Here is a 17938-nt window from a genome sequence, read left to right as displayed (position 1 = left end):
CATTTGTAGTGGACGCGCAGCACTGGTAAACGTCTTTATTCAATCACGTGATTAGACACGCACTAGTCGAGCAGCAGCTCAGCTGTCAGAGAGCTGAAGCTGTTCAATCAACAAACCCGGAATAACGCGAATTACACATTAAACTCCATATTTCACTCCCGGTGAGTTACCAAACGGAAATGGTTGGTCAAATGCTTTGAATGAGAGGTAACCAATGAGAGTCAGAAATATGTGGGCTATATGAAATGGTCTTAGCAACTAACACTCTTATGTGGCTTGAATAGTTAATAAGTTACTCGTGTTTCAAGATTCACTCGATAAACTACCAGCTGGGCCTCTTCTTTAAGTTTGAATGTTACTTCGCAATGTTAAGTAACGTTAGGTGTTTTGTTTGTAAATCCTCATGTGACACGGTCATGGTCAGTTACGTTACGTCCAAAAGCGCATTGAGTGCTAATAAGATTTCAGAAATATGTTGTTTGACTTAATTTCTATGAATACGCATAATAATTAAATGTAACATATGTTGAAAAGTACTATAGTGGTGAAATAGTACAATCATTATTAAATACATGGATTTCTGACTTGTCCTTTCAGTCATGGAGCAAGCAAAGCAAGAGGCATTTGATCAAGCCAGGCTGCAAGTGATTAAAGATGGATACGAGAAGGCATTTGAGTGCATCAATAAAGGCCTGACCGAGGATGAGTTGGGCCACAGCGACGAGGCACTAAAACTGTACCGGCAAGGACGCCAGCACCTTCTAAGGGCTCTCAGTGTGCCTTCGCAGGGCGTAGAGTGCGTGGGTCCTTCCTGGGAAGCGGCAAGGCAGATGCAGCACAAGATGCAGGAGACCCTCAATAACATTACCACCCGTCTAGCCATGCTGGGGACCACCCCAGACCCTAAAGCCGTCGCGAATAGCAGCGCAGCCCCTCAGAAGCTCTACCCTGAAGTCCCGAAGCTCAAGCCGGAGAGGTCGCCTCCACCGCAGATGCTCGCTTCCAACGTCGGGGTTGCCGGGGCTTCAGGTGGGCCAGTTCCCGTCTCCCCCACAATGCAACCCAATATGTTAAGTGACCAGCCCCCTGCGTACACTCCTCAAGCCGCTGACGGACACCTGACCCTTTCCTACGGCACCGACTCCGGAGAGCTCTCCCTGGTTAGCGATGAGTTCTACAGCCATACATCTAATTCCACACCTTCTCTTCAGAGTCTGGGGGAGGATGGGGAGGAACTCTTTTTCCTTCCTCAAGGAGTCCAGATCTTCTTCGTTACCCCTGATGGGCAAGTGAGCGCTCCATCTTACCCAGGGTACCTACGAATCGTAAAGTTCACCAATGAACACTCCGATAGGATTCCAAACAGGCCTCCTGCCTTCCTACAGGTACAAGTTCTGTTATTTATTTACTAATTTGAATATAAGATCATACATATGAATCATATGTATATTACATTACATTTTCTCTTAAATAGAAGAAGCGTGTATATAATTACTACAATGCGGAATGCAGAGAGCTGTGGTAATAGAATTCTGAATGATTTTAAGCAATGTAATGTGACAGCGCAAAGTCCGTATATTTTCCTAATGTCTTACCGTTTAAAAATGGTATCACTTTATTGCATCAGAAAGAATTGTGTCATCATACTCAAAGCCGATTGGTCCCATTTAAATTTAAAGATCTCAGAACATAACCTGCCCTGGAGCGTAAGTTACTATGGCGATGAACACCGCTAAAAGCCAGACCACTTTAATGGTACCTAAAACCCTGGATTGGCACAAACTATGCTTAAACATTTCTGGCTAGCCAGCTAAACCGTCTTCATGGTATAGACCCCTGGTCCTCTCTCGTCTTCCACTGTCACCACCCCTCCCTTTATCCTTTTGGCGCTCCTTCGTGGGACTTGAGACTGGTGTGACATGCAGGTGACGCTCATTAACACACGTGCCATCCGACTCGCTCCGTTCCCACGGCTCTCGTCCTGCGTGGCGCCCTGCTTGCCACATAGAATTTCTTATTTTTGTCTTTTCATTTTGTGGGTTAAATGTCACTGAGACACGTTTTAGGCAAGCTTCATAATATTCTACCAAAAACTGTAGCTTGTTGTGTGCTCTTTTCACCCATAGAGACTAGTAAATGTATTAAATTCCTGGAATTTGGACATAATGGTCCAAGGAGGCTTGTTTCAAGTCATGGTGTCTGTAACCTACTTTCACAACCTTTTGCCTGGCTGTTTTCAATGAAGCTGACCTCATCCGTTGTTTTGGTGTCATGTCATGTGAGTGTATGCTCACTGCTAATATCCAATAAGCTTTCACTGAGTGATGTCATTCTGGGACAGCCCAGTTATCTGGTGGACTGGTGTTACAGAATGAGCTTTATAACCTGATGGTATTTTTTTTTCTACATGAGAGACAATATGGGGCGGGTTTAGCACAATACATTTTATACTTTGAATGCCACTCTTCTGTTTTTTTGTGATAACATTTGATAATTTTGCGACTCTGCCAGATGTAAATAGATTGTAATGAAATGATCACAATGAGTTGATAGTTTACACTTGAACCCTACTGTTGTTTGTGGTAACATGCCTAATTCACAACATTAGGTAATTGTATGGCATGTTCATAATGTATGGAAATCAAAATATTGAGTAATAATGTAAGCCTTGTATGCCTTCTGGACCTTTTCATGGCCAAAGGACTCTTATATCCTAAAGCAAACTGTATCATATCTCCACATGGACATTGAGGGAATAGATTAGCTCATGAAGCTGAATAAAGAACCCCCAGTTGCGCTTTAGGCTTAGACTGTAATCCAATTTAATGCTATCAGTCATGAGGACAAGATGAATGAATCCAACTGCAGAGATGTCCACTGTCTCTGCTTTAGAGGAAATCCAGACCTAAACCTCCCTAGAAATACAAGGGGCAATTTCCATTTATAACTTTTCACTAGATAGATAAGTTAAACTGTGTACATATCTGCAGAAAGATACTGTCAGCAGGCTGTATCTTTTATGATTTATTCAAATGTTAGATAAGAAATCCAGAATCTGAATCTTTTCAATCATGTTTGTTTGATTTGATTTTTATGTTTATTTTAGGTCTTTAAAATTAAGGTAATTTCAGGTAATATTAAAATTAATTTGAAGGAATATATTTTTATTAATATATTAATTTGAAGGAATATATATAAAGTCAGATTTTTTTTATTTATATATATATATATATATATATATATATAATATATATATATATATATATATTTTTTTTTTGACAAAGCACTTAAAGTATTCAGTAAGAAAACGTTTCTTCTATAAACCATACATTTGAGGTGGGACTATATGTTTAAGGGGGGGGGGGGGGGGGGGGGGGGGGGGGTTGTTGCTGTTTCTCCTGTTCAATTTATTTCAGCCTCCGAATGATTCTGGATCATTTTCTGTATTAGCTGAGATAGCCATGGGCTTCTCCACGCTTGAGGACGTCACCGCTTTGCGCTCTCGTCATTCTTTAGCTCAGCCCACACGATACGCCTCCAGGCGCTCGTTTTTTCCGGAAAGACTCGGTACAGCCCATATTTCTTTTATAAATATAATAAAACTAAAGACTTTTCGGAGATATGAAGGATGCAATACTACTCTATAGGTACTCAAGATTGACATGAGATTGACTGAAACTGAGTGTTTCACCCCCCCTTTAAGTGGATTAATATTTGGTAATAAATTGGCAATAAGTAGGACATGTTCCTGGGTCTACATTGTCATACTTAGCACCTTTTTATTGCCTGCATACTTGGGTGCAATGTTCCCTCTAATTTCTTTGCTCGCTGAGCAAAACTGTTCTCTATTGGGCAGACATTTTGGTCACCTGAGCAAATACTTGTTTTATACCAAACCTGTACCAAACACGCACAGACACGCACAGACACGCACAGACACGCACGCACGCACACACACACACACACACACACACACACACACACACACACACACACACACACACACACAAAGAGTGGTTTCATCATGCAGTTTAACGTTAATGTGCCATTTCTATTTTATTTAATCCTTGATGTAACTTAGTGATCCATTAAATATATATTTTTAAAAAGCAGTTAATTCAGAAGTCAAATTAAGCACATTTTTATTTGACTGAGATTTCTTTTTTACAATGCTGTTAACTGTACAAATCTTCTTGACCAAGAAAAACTATTAAAATGTCCAATATTTTGTGTATCAGTTTTGTTTTTTTTACATTTTAATGGCAATGATACCTAAACAAGCCCTTTATGAGATCAAATATTTATAAGGCTTTTTAGAACCACCTATAATTTAGTATAAAAAAATTAATAACTAAAAAATACTATAAAAAAATATTTTATATAGGCTGATATATCAGTTTAAATGCTTCAATTTGTAAAAAATAAATAAATAAACTGAAGTAAATAAATAGATCTAATAGCTGAGTATGTTCAAGGGAATATATGATCTCTTGCCTCTCACATTGCCTCTCTTATTGAGCTATTTGGACTGCAAACATGACTCGCTGCCGCTCACACGTGACGTCATTTTCTCTATGAAACCTGTAAACCGCATTCACAGACTATAGCAAAACTGACTCTCTAGCGGTTAAACAGAGTACTGCAATTATTTCTCATTTAAAGTCCAATCAAATGGTTTTGATCCTCATTTCACGTCTGCCGTCTCAGTGGCATTTTATTCTTTCTGCGCGGCCGTGTACACGCGCAGCTTAGAGGGAACATTTGCTTGGGTGGGTTTTGGGTAAGGGCCAACTTTACGTTTTTACATTCTTATCAGCGCATATCTGCCCTGTGATTTTACGGGGAGCTTAAAAGCTAGAACTGTCCTACTTGAGTAAATCACACTTATTTTTATTTCTAATTTCAGGTTTGTGACTGGCTTTACCCATTGATGGCCTCTGACTCCCCAGTCCTGCTGTGCAACACTGGGGTCTACATGTTCCCTGACATGATGGCTGCCACCCCAGGCTCATATGTTGGGGTGGTCCTTTCTTCCGAGCTTCCCCAGAAGGAACGTGAACTATTCCAGAATGTTCTTTCTCAATTGACTGACCTGCGCGTTCAGGTGAGCTGTCCCTGTGTCCCCTCAGGTCCCTCCTCAGAAACACAGGGGTCAGCTGTGGCTTCAGAGCAGGTGTGGTGCCTCAACCTCATCTCAAACTTTGTGTTTATCACTGACCCGATCTCTGCTGCTTTGAATATTAATCTCACTTGTTGCTCCCTATTTGGTAAAATTTTTTTTTGGTGAGTTTTTCTTTTTTTTCTTCAGAACAGACTAGAACAAAGAATTTAACACGGTGGTAACATTTTTATGTATTTTAGACGCATAATGTCCACACGCTTTAAATGCATGAACTATGTGCATGTGTTTGGAACAGTCTTTAATTCTGAGTTTTGCATGCTACTTGTATGCATTGGTCACATATCAATGCACCTGCCTGCCTCATTAACCCTTTACTATCTTCACAGATTTCAGGTGTATTTGAGAGTTTAAAAGATTTATTTAAGGTACTAAAGCATTCCAGTACCACTGAATGACAAGTGCACTTGGGTTGTGTATATTTATACTACACAAATAGTAACACAACAGGGTGTATCACATTGGAGTGCTTGACTTAAAAGTGCTCTTACTTAAGGTTTTACAGTCACAGTAGTCTCGCGTAACCAGACCTTCAGACTAACGGCAGAATAGCAGCTATCATTGGCCAAGGACCGCCCCAGAGGTTGACCGCCTGACTTTTAAAGTAACTAATCACGGTCAGTTTTGCTAAGCGTCATGTTTGTGGGTGCAAATATGTAAAGTCAATGTCTCTATAATAGAGAGTTTACCTGTGCGGTGTGATGACGTTTAATGTATACTACTGCCTTTGTAGTTCTATTAGCCACTTCTCAGAAACCGCCTTTTTCAAGACACGTAACGGCTTGGAAAAAACCAAACACGATTGGGGTAATACTGATGTATTTTATGTCGTAGAATAAAACATCAAAGAGATTGTGTTTACCACAGACCTAATTTCAGGCATTGCTAACTTCTGTCCATATTTTGGCCTACATAGTGATGCCGTACCTGCACCACTCTATAATAAAATGGCGTGCAAAACTTTTTTTTTTAACTTTTTTTTAATGGTGTCATGAAATTTTATGTATTCCATGACGTTTATGACGTTTGCATGGTCTTTTACATTTCAAAAACATCATAACTAATAAGTAATAGACTATTTTCTACACGGGTTTTGAGGCTCTCTCCTGAACGCTGGGTTTTGATGGGCACGCACTGGAGACTTGGAAGTAAACGCCCACGGCTAGGATTAGATGAAATTTGCATATTTGATATGCATTTAAATGAACTTCAGCTCCCGTGTCAGTTCACGTTAGGGAGAGATTGTTTTGAAAGCAGCAACCGTAATAATTCTCTGACGGGGCTCAGTCTCAAAACGTGTTTATCAAACAAACACAATGGGTGCGTTTTACATGCACGTTCTTAAGCCGATTATGCCCATTAAGCCGACAATGAACATGGTCATGTAAACGCGGTAACCCGTTTTCTTTTATCGGCGTAATGTCATAAACGGCGTAAGCATAAACCGGTCGGGACAGGTAGTTTTCTTCCTCTTACCTCGATTTCGAGCTGCATGTAAACGCATTAACCTGCTTTCTGTCGGCTTATTGGAGTGCACATGTTGATAGGTGACAAAAACGCAAACTTAGAGCAGATTTAAATGCATCCAGACAGAGCGAGCTAGTGTTTTGCATGAAATAAGGACATATATCACAAATGCAGACTCGTTTAAGACCCAGAAAATCGTAAAGAGGTGTTCTCTTTTCTCATGCAGCAGAAGTAGCCTAGAAGAGGTTCAGTCAAAACGCTGCATAACTACATAACGGATAATATGATCTGTAAATCTCCCACTGACACGGCGCACGCTTTATTTAAAGGTCCCGTTCTTCGCGTGTTTTCGAAGCTTTGATTATGTTTACAGTGTGCAATATAACATGAGTTCATGTTTCGCGTCTAAGGGTGTACTCACACTAGCCAGTTTGAACCGTGCCCGAGTGCGTTTGACTACCAAAGCGCGGTTCGTTTGACTAGTGTGAGTGCTCCGAACCGTGCCCGGGCTCGGCTCGATTAGCCGGCCCTGGCCCGCTTGGAAGAGGTGGGCCAGAGCACGGATCAGTTGGACTTGGGCGCGGTTCACATGGAGTGTGAGCGCTAACCATGCTGGAGTCCGTAATCAAAGCTGCAAAGTCCTTGCTGCACTTCAGCTGGTACCTTGCAAACCTCATAATACGAGCAGCACGATTACGTGAACATTTTCGCGCCACTAAGGCGACACATCTGTTTAATAACAGGCTGTGAGAGGGTTGTGGACCACCATGGACCAAACGACACAAAATTATCCACAAAGAAAACAGAGCGATGGACTCCATTGTGTTCAGAGAGCGCCGCTCTTCCTGTTTATCCCGAAACCGTCGCACCATAATGACGTAAGCGTGCTCCGACACGAATGCTGAGACCTGAAACCGTCGCACCATAATGACGTAAGCGTGCTCCGGCACGAATGCTGAAACCATCCTATGTGAGTGCAGGCCAGCGGGGGAGTGGGGAGGGGGGACAATCGTACTCGGGCCCTGTTTATGGCAACCGTGCCTAGTATGAGTACACCCTAAAAAATCACAGTATTTTTCACACAATTTACTTATCTGTACCGCGTGGTTTTCTCTGTCCTAAAAACGGCCTGATGATTTCCTTGTTCTATGAAGTACCTCCTTCAGAAACACGTAACGAGTTCTGATTGGGCCACCGCTTCCCGTGTTGTGATTGGACAGCAGCTTTGCGCACTTTGCCCGAAAAGGTCCTGCCTCTTACCATAACGGGGAGATGAAAGCGCTGAATGCGCGCTCTTCTCCACGTGGGAGAGCAACAAGACCATGCCCCCTATTTTGCGTGTTCTTGTGGGCGGAGGGTTAGTTAACAAACGGTTCTAGTGACGTCATTCAAGCAAGGAAGTGCAGGGGTATAGTCCAAACCGGCCGTTCGCTGTAGGCTCTGAAAGGGAACTTCTGTTAAATAAAATATCTCACTTGGCATTGAACTTTGAGCTTTATAATTTTACTAGTATTATTTATGCTCCAACAGCAACATTACACACTAACTAAAGTTTGAAAGATGGAATCGCGAAAAACGGGACCTTTAACATCACAACTGACGTAACATTTGAAAAACTCAGTCAGATATACGGACGTTATTATTTTTGACGTCACTACAAGGAATAACCCAGTTTATAAATAAAGTCATGTAAACGCGGGTTACATGCGCTGTCCGTTTACTGGTTTGCATGTAAACGGGGAAAACTGGTTATTTCAATAAGCTGATTTTTTTGGAGTTATCAGCTTACTGTTGTGCATTTAAATGCACCCAATGATTTATCTCTCATCCACCCGTGATTGATTTATTTTTTTATTACTTGGCCCACCCGATTGGTGGATATAAGTGCAAACCACGCACACTCGCTTTTCAAACATCAAGAGAGTGAACAATGGAGAAAAATAAATGTTATTCCACTATTTAAGATTGCCCGTCTGGAAAACACATAGGCTTGGGACGTTGGGCTTTGCGAGCCCTGGGAGTCTGATCCCGAATCTTAATAAACCAGCAAATAAAGGATTCTCCAGCCTGTGACAGCGTGCTGGTATGTTTTGACATGTCACGTACGCATAATCAATACGATCTGTAAAAATGCATATAAAAAAATGTTTTACTCATATAAGTTTCTTGCACCATTCCTGTTGTATCCAATATAGAAGGCACAGCATTGTGTTTTAATCTCAATATGTCTTCAAATCCAGTGTCGACCTGTGACTTGTTTACAAACGATTATCTTGCTATCTTCGGCATCTTTACTGCTCGTTTAGCTCCACGAGTTGGTGGGTGGGGCTACAGAAGCTGGCGTACACATTTATCTGTAGAGGCGGCGTTTCCCCCTTCTAATACGTCATTGATTTGAGAGCTCTCGTTTTCTGGGCCTGGTGTTTATAAAAGCTTTTCTTTAACCAAAAAGGAAGTTTTAAGCTCTGAAACTAACAGGATATTCTTATATTACCATGACCTTTTATATATCAAAGGCTCAAGGGAAAGTTGATTTCTAAATTCATCACCCCTTTAAAGAGTCTATGCCGGGAACTTCACAAACTTAACATACTTTTGAAAATCTGGCATTTAGTCGATCCTAATAAGCGCTCATTGTCCAGTTGTAAACACAGCAGCTTTATTGTTCAATGTGTGTGTTTCAAGCCACGATGGATTTGTTTCCAGGCGGACCATAAAAAAAAAAAAAGTAATACACGTCTCCCTAAGATCCTGTGGAAAACAATCAAATGACGACTTCGAAACTCCTAAAGTGCTTCAAATTTTGTGTGCCATATGCATTGGACGTTCAGCCAACGGTGTGTGGGTGTGACATCTAAGATTGAGACTACAATCAACGGACCTTTTTCAAATATGTTTAAAATGTGCGCTTGCATGAGAGGAAGACTCCAGGCACATTTGTTCTTTTGTGATCAGATCACCCAGAATTACATTATTACTAGATGATAATAATAAAAAAGTATTGCACCTATAAGTTGTTAGATTTGGGGAGTGGAACTACTGTATCTTTTATCATTCAATGCACTTGACAGTTCATGTGGTCCTTTCAATGCTTTTATGCATTCTGCTGCTTGCACTGCATGTAGTGCAGATATTTAAGACTGTTTTTACACCTTTGGCTTTGGGTATGATGTTCATCATTCATAAAATAGTGAGCGGGCTTGGCTTGCACTTTTGAGCTGGCACAACCCCTTGCGGTTCCATGGCTTGAGAGCTTACAGGAGAAGGAGAATTAATTAGAGTTAATGCTCTTAGCAAACCAAGAACAACATTGTTTCCCTTCTCACCACAGGATAGTTGTCAACGAGAGCACAGCCAAGTGTAACAGTAGTTCATGCAGACTATTTTACTTACTTTTTTAAATTTTTATTTAAATTGAGTCATAATCCTGTTCTTGTGGTTATGTGAGTCAGAAAAAAAAACATTGTACATGCTTTCAGAAATCATTTCATAGTGCAGCTGCTGCTGAGTTTGGAACCAAGTGCCACTGTTCCCTGTAAAGGAGGGGGCGACGACAAACACCCCTATTGTTGTGGAAATAACAGGTTGTTGTAGCAGACCATGCTGACTCACTGGCTCAAGTGTTTAGAGACAACAAAGGATTTTTTTTGGCAAACGGAGAAAAATCTGGAAGCATTCCCTCCTTGTCATTCACATTACTGGCTTATGTCCATTTAGTCATCCTACAAGTCACCATTTGCTTTTAGTGATTGCTTGAGCCTGCTTCTGCACTCTTTATGATGCTCTGTTTTAACTGTTGCCCGCTATCCTGTGTCTCCAAGGCATCAGATGGCGCAACTGATACCATTAACCTGGGTCAGAAGGTGCCGATGGGGCCTCCAGCAGCTGAAGCAGCACCCCCTGATGCTTCAGAGGACATGGTACTTCCTGAATGGAGCGAGAAGGTGGCTCAGGGGATCCTGACTGGTAAGCCTGGGGGTCTGATCCCCTTAAATAAGGCTTGAATGAAACGAAAGGTTTCCAACATATTCAACATGCACTATTAAAAGTTTGGGGATAAAAAATGAATTAATAAATATATATCATTATATAATAATAATTATATTAATTAATTAATAATATAATATATTAATACATATGTAATATATATATATATATGCTTATATATATAGTATTTTATAAGGAACAAGTAACTTATTCCTGTGATGGCAAAGCTGAATTATCTGTAGCCATTACTCCAGTGTCACATGATGTTTCAAAAATCATTATAATAAGCATTATTATTATTATTAATGTTAAACACACACTCTCTCTCACACACACACACACACACACACACACACACACACACACACACACACACACACACACACACACACACACACACACACACACACACACACACACACACACATATATCATTTTTTTGTTTATTTGATGAGTGGAAATTTCAAAATAACAGCCCTTATTTCAAATAGAAATCTTTTGTAATATTATTAATAGATTTATTGCCTCTTTGGATTAATTAAATGTGAATAAAAGTGTCTTAGAAAAAAAAAATCTGACTCCAAACATTGAACAGTAGGGTATTCAAATCTGTTTTTACAGTATTCTAATTCAACAGCATTTTCAAATGTTATGTCTGACTAACTATTATTAAACAATACATTGTAAAAATAGAAATACTGTGATTATTTATCACTTTATTTAGCATTTTGAAATAATTAAGTTAAATAAGTGTTTAAAGCATTTAGGAAAGTTGGTTAAATTTTTTTTTTACTATTTGGCTCATTGCCACCAAAATGCTTACAGAAAAGTTCAGATAAAAACAAAAATCTGATAAAAGTAGTTGGTTTACTTCTTGAAACATATCAACAGGGGCTTCATGGCTGAGCTGGGGGTTGGTAAAGGGGGCGGAGTACACGGGGAAAGCCATACATAAAGGTGCATCCAAACTACGAGAACACATCACTCCAGAAGACAAGCCAGCCCAAGTCAGCCCCACTGTAACCAAAAGCCTCCATGTGGCCAAACAGGCCACAGGGGGAGCGGTAAAAGTCAGCCAGTTCCTTGGTAAGAAAGTCTTTATCAACTCACTGTTACTACCTTTGGAAATTCCTCATTTTGTTGGTAATAATTAATAAAGATGAGATGCACTTCATTTGCTGTGGATGATTTGAGCCAAAAAACATGTTCTGTACTGTTTCAGTGGATGGACTGTGCACTGTTGCTGGACATGTTGGCCGAGAGCTGGCACCACATGTAAAGAAACATGGAGGGAAGCTGATCCCAGAGTCCCTGAAGAAAGACAGAGATGGGCGCTCCAATATTGACGGTGCCATGGTGGTTGCAGCAAGTGGAGTTCAAGGTGAAGTGATTCATTAAACCCAGAGATAATGTGACATGTAACCAAGTTAGGCGTGTCCCATACTTGGAATTTGTGCCAGTATTGAGACTTGAACCCACAACCTTCGGATTACAAGTCCAATTCTCTAAGCATCAGCCCACAACTGCAGCTCTTCTTTGCTGTGTTTGATCACATATATAGTTACTGTTTATTTATGTTCTGTCAGACTCTTTCCTTCCAAATTTAATTTAATTCCAATTTTAACCCTTATCCTTTCCTCAGGTCATTCATTATTATTGAAAATTGATTTCATCGGAGTGGTCCAAGACAGTAGAACTTTTGTCACACTTGAACCATAAATGCACAAAAAAAATAGTTTTGTGATTGAAATGTAAAAAAGTAGCAAACCCTTCCCTCATGGGTCAATTTGACCCCCCATAGGAAAGTATAGAATGTAGGAAATGCTCCAAATAAAATAAAAAATACTGAAATTACAAAGAAATTTTGTCTACATGTGTATCTGAATGCATTCTGCAGCAAAACTTACTTTAGGACCCAGCGGAACAGCTCATTTGCTCAATTGGCAAGAGTCATGAAATATCATCTTATATTATCTTTTTTTTCACAAGAGGTCGGCAAAGACACCTGCCTAGGGATGTTAACCGATGACCGTTTGACCGATGGTTGACCGTATCAATGTTAACAGATCAAAGTTGTCGGTTAAAAAAAAAAGTGGTCTCTAAATTAGGCTATTATAGACAGTGGACTAAACGCTACTACAGTTAGCCATCTCATTACAAAATCTTTTTGTGTGAAGTGAACAAATCTCTCACTCAATTTTTCATAACTCGCCTGTTTGTACTTAATAAACAATAAAAACATTTGGCATGAGGTCACAACGTTTGGGGAGGGGAGGCGGCAGCGCCGGGACAGTGTGTGTGTGTGTGTGTGTGTGAGAGCGGGAGGCAGAGCGGCAGAGAGATCATAGAGAGATTCGACAGAGTTGTGAAATTGCAGGCGCGGCTCGCGGCTGTTATTTCAAATAGCGCAGCATATTTTAAACTAATCGATTAACCGTTTTCAACCGGCTAATGAGGCTCGGTGGTCGGTCAAGAAAATGTTTAGTTTTCGCCATCCCTAGACCCAACGTAAGATATTTTGAGCTGAATTTAAGGGTTATGCATGAAAGTGAGTTATTTTTAATTAAAGTTGAAAGAATGTGATTTAAATAACCATTTATTTATTTATTATTTATTTATTGATAAAATCTAGTAATTTAAAGGTAAATACATTAAAAAAGATTCGATATTCAATGTGATTTTTTTAAAGTAATTTACGAAAGTTATCTTGGAGCAAAACAAATGAAAAGCCAAGTGACTTGGATTAAAAAAATAAAAAATACTGACAGTCAATGATAGTCATTGAAATGAATGATGAATGCCAAGACTGTTTGCCACCCTAAATTAATAACAAAAGTCAAATGATGTCTGCTACAGTAAAAGAGCCTTTATAATCAATTATACTACCATTTAAAAGTTTTTTTAATGGTTTTTAAAAGAAGCCTCTAATTTTTTTCAGGATTTGCAACTATGTGGACGGGGTTAGAGGTTGCAGCAAAGAACATTGCAAAGAGTGTTGCTTCAGAGACCGTTACCACAGTAAAACACAAGTAAGTAACCCCACAAGCGTCTCAGATCATTCCCCCTGCTTTTAGGTTGATCATACCAATGTTTTAACTTTCTGCATTTGCAGTTGCTCACCAGTAACTTTGATCAGGAAAAAAAACGGCACTCACCCTAGTTTCTTCCATGTATTTGTTTACAGATTTAGGGGTCTGGAGAACATTTCAGACACCCCAAATGAAAACAAGTAGAAACATTTTTCCCTGCACCCCGTAAAATGGTCTTAATTAATGGTCAGGAGCATGGCTGAAGCTTATGTATGTGTCTGAATCAGCCAGCACTTGCACGCAATGCTAATGATTTATTGGACATAATGATAACATCACATCCGTTAGCATCCTGTGTTGCTTTTCACACTGATCCACTGCTCACTGATGGAATGAATATCTGTTTCTAACAGCCAAACGTAATTAATCTCATTCTCTTTATTGCTTTATTTTTCTTAACTTTTGAACTTTTTATGTATGACCTTCATTATTCTGTTGCATCAACAGAAGGTTTTAACAGATGGCAAAATTAATTATCATGGCAATCACAATTCAACCAAGATGTACAGTATATACACTAGTGTTTGTAAGTTTATGGTCAGTGATTTTTATTTTATTTTTTATAAGTAAATATGCATTAAATTGACAGTGAAGGCATTTATAATTTATATTTTATAATTTTGATTTATTCATCAAATAATCCCGACAAAAGTATCAAATACAAATATTAAAAGTTTTGTTCACCCAAAATTGAGAATTCTGTCATTAATTCCTCTCCCTCGTTCATCTTCAGAACACAAATGAAGATATTTCTGATGAAATCCGAGAGCTCTCTGACCCCTCCATAGACAGCAATTTAATGAACAATTTCAATGTCCAGCCAGAAAGTAAAGACATCGTTAAAATCATCCATGTGACTCCAGTGGTCCAACCTTAATTTTATGAAGTGACGAGAATAACTGCTTTATTCAACAGTTTCTTCTTGCCTTTGTCAGTTTCCTACGCAGCTTACGTTGGTCAGCTCCTGCGTCAGCATCACATGCATGTGTCGTGGTGCTCATGTGAACACCATCGGCCAATGGTAAGCCGGCATTCTGGCATAGCTCTGAATAAATGTAATAAATTATTGAATAAAGTCGTTATTTTCTTATGTTTTTGAGCACAAAAAGTATTCTCATCCCTTCATAAAATTAAGGTTGAACAACTGGAGTCACATGGATGATTTTAACAATACTACCTTTTTCGGGGCCTTGAACTCGTTCATTTAATTGCTGTCTATGGAGGGGCTAGAGAGCTCTCGGATTTCATCAGAAATATCTTCATTTGTGTTCTGAAGAACAACGAAGGTCTTACGGGTTTGGAACAACATGAGGGTGAGGAATTAATGACAGAATTCTCATTTTTGGGTGAACTAACACTTTAAGTGTTGACAACATTGATAATGATGATAAATCTTTCTTGAGCATCATATTTTTAAAGGATTATGATTACACTGAAGACTGAAAAATCAGCTTTGCCATCATAGGAATAAATTCCATTTTAAAACATATTATAGTAAAAAAATATATATATTTCACAATATTACCGTATTTGTTTTTTTATTTTAATAAACAGCTTTGGTAAGCATGCAGTTAGAGACCCATTTTAAAAACTTAAAATCTTACTGACCGCTAACTTTTGAACAATGTGTAAATCTTCTTATACTGTACTATTTATTATAATAAAGATAGTTTAAGATTTAAATCCTTTCATTAATTATCCAATATTTAAAAGTGGGTAGTAATGTTGATCATTATAATGGTGATATAGCAAGTATGTTTTGTTTTTTTCTGAATATATGTAATTTTTCACAACCATCCTTCCTTTTCTAATTGTGCTTAATTATTGGCCATTTTCAATTTGACAGATTTTTTAATGGCAGCTGTTTGATTAATTTGACATTTGAAATCTGATTTTTCTCTAGATAAATGACTAAATCTCAGCATGTATGTTTAACTGCTTTCCCCCGCTCTTAGTATTCTCCATCTCCTAACGCTTATTTTTCAATCACCTCTTTCATCACTCCGTCCTCTCTTTTACTCAATCTGGGTTATCTGTAATCAAGGTATGGGGCGGAAGCGGGCCAGGCCACAGACCATGCTGTCAACTCGGCCATCAATATGGGCGTCACCGCTTTCAATATCGACAACCTGGGGATCAAGGCAATGGTCAAGAAGACCGGCAAAGAGACTGCCCATGCCATTCTGGCAGACTATAAGGTCCAAGAGCGGGACAGTCAAGTTGAGAAACATAAAGACCAAAAGTAGATTTTTAGATTCAAACCTCTCGTTTCAGGTGTCCATTTTTAAGAACAAACCAAAGGTTGTGCTTTAAAAAAAAAAAAAAAAGACTAAAGAAGTGATTGGGTCTATTTTTTTTTGTTTACGTGACTGACATTGAATCCCAAAGCCCTCACTACAGTAAATACAGTGCTGTCATGTTTACTATTTTCACTGGTTAAATTGTAAATGCACAAGTTAACTGACTGCCCTGCTTGCTGGACAATATTCCTGATCTTGCCTTACACTTCACAAGCATTGAGAACTCAGCATATCACCAATGAACTCACAGATCATTAAGTTGGATCATATTAAAACGTCAGTAGTTTTGTGTGGTTTGTGTCTTATTAATGGACCCTAAAACAGAGTGCAAGCCAAAGGTGGAATTGTTTTTTGTTTTTTTGTTTTTTCATAGAGCCTTAACAAAAATAATATTCTTGTATTTAAAAAGAAATCTATATCTAAGCTTTAATATATATGCTAAGAATGCTTTATGTCCGTTTTTTATCTGCAGGCCTGTTTGCTCTCGGTACTTTCAGGGTTTTTTATGTTTTAAAATATTAAAAAGCACTTTAACCCTTGCTAGGAAGGAACAGACAGGAGCATGTCTTGAGGATGATGGGTGCAAGGTATTCTTGAGTATAATAAGTGCAATAAAAATATAATTGCACATGCGGTTGGATTAAGATGCTGAGGTCGGATATTATACATCTGATTAATTTAAAGCCAGAGAAAATCATTCAAATATTTTAAAGTTGAAAGTATATATTTTAATAATATTTTAATTAAAGAGGCTTATATTTAATATAAACTGTGAAATGCCATATGAAGTTATCCCACTGTAGATATTGACCACTCATAAAACATATCTATGCAGTTGTTGTTGTTGTTTTTTTCTCATTAAAACAATGGCTGCACTTTTAGATAAATATATAAATGTTACCTTGAACTGTAATGGTCTTTCAATGTAAGCGTTAACAGACTTGTTAGTTCTGCGTGTGTCTTTATGAAATATATGTCTCATTTTAATGTACTGACACCATAAATGCTGTGTAAGCATCATCTAACTTTGACCACAAGTCTAGGTTTGCTCAACGACAGAATCGAATAGCCTATGGTTATGTGGCACAATATATTAAACAGTTAAAAAATACTTTGTGTGTGTGTGTGTGTGTGTATATACTCTACGCTATACGGTATGTCAAGAATAAGATGTTGTATTGGAATAATTGCTTTGAATCAATTGATTCATTAGATCTAGTCAAGACACTAGCTTGATCAAAGTGTCCTGAATCGGCAGCATTAAAGGGATAGGTCATAATGGCTAGTTATTTAAAACATTTTAAACAGTTTTCTTACACAAATGCATCACTTCGGTACAGAAGTCCTTTATTAACCCCCCGGAGCTGTGTGGAGCACTTTTATGATGGATAGATGCACTTCAAAACTAAAACAGCCATTCACTGCTATTATAAAGATTGAAAGAGAGGACTTTTATTTATATATATATATATATATATATATATATATATATATATATATATATATATATATATATATGATTGTAAAATAAAAATAAACTGATTGTATTTGTCTGAATGAAGAATGTCATATACACCTAGGATGACTTGAGAGTAAGTAAATCATTGGCTAATTTTCATTTTTGGGTAAACTAACCCTTTAAACTTTCTTTCATTGCATAATAAATGAGCAAGATATTATTTTCTCTGTATATAAATATTTTATTTGGCCGCCTATTCAAATACTTAACTGCATACATAATCTAGTGCTGCTTTTTTTCAGGTAAATTGAATTTTAAGTTTATGCTGCCATCTAGTGTACAATTACACCAGCTCACTAGAAAAAAAAATGGTAATGCCTTAAAATAAGGTATCATTTGTTATCATTAAAACATGAACTAATATGAACTTACAGTGAGCAACACATTTGTTACAGTA

The 17938-nt window shown here is 38.4% G+C and overlaps 1 protein-coding gene across 5 annotated transcripts; it reads left to right on the top strand.

The window, feature by feature from the left end:
• The first annotated feature begins 18 nt into the window (after positions 1-18).
• spartb (spartin b) lies at positions 19-17133 on the top strand. Of its 5 annotated transcripts, none has more exons than XM_067450422.1 (8): positions 19-161; positions 598-1385; positions 4907-5173; positions 10468-10612; positions 11525-11719; positions 11856-12014; positions 13572-13662; positions 15767-17133. In XM_067450422.1, the coding sequence occupies exons 2-8, from the start codon at positions 600-602 to the stop codon at positions 15966-15968; spliced, it is 1845 nt and encodes a 614-aa protein (XP_067306523.1). In that variant the 5' UTR covers positions 19-161; positions 598-599; the 3' UTR covers positions 15969-17133. The 5 variants fall into 5 exon arrangements, with proteins under 5 accessions (XP_067306523.1, XP_067306525.1, XP_067306526.1 ...); XM_067450424.1 differs by having other exon boundaries at positions 62-207; positions 13818-15909; XM_067450425.1 differs by having other exon boundaries at positions 63-207; positions 4907-5104; positions 13818-15909.
• The last annotated feature ends 805 nt before the right edge of the window (positions 17134-17938 follow it).

The sequence above is a fragment of the Pseudorasbora parva genome, chromosome 8 (genome assembly GCF_024679245.1).
Source record: "Pseudorasbora parva isolate DD20220531a chromosome 8, ASM2467924v1, whole genome shotgun sequence".
Lineage (NCBI taxonomy): Eukaryota > Metazoa > Chordata > Actinopteri > Cypriniformes > Gobionidae > Pseudorasbora > Pseudorasbora parva.
This window is presented reverse-complemented; position numbering and strand designations above follow the sequence as displayed.

Bases quoted from the DNA above. Each gene is read 5' to 3' on its own strand.
- spartb (XM_067450421.1), top strand. The intron at 5,174-10,467 runs GTGTGGTGCCTC...TGTGTCTCCAAG, and splicing joins CAGCTGTGGCTTCAGAGCAG to GCATCAGATGGCGCAACTGA. The intron at 13,663-15,766 runs GTAAGTAACCCC...TCTGTAATCAAG, and splicing joins GTTACCACAGTAAAACACAA to GTATGGGGCGGAAGCGGGCC.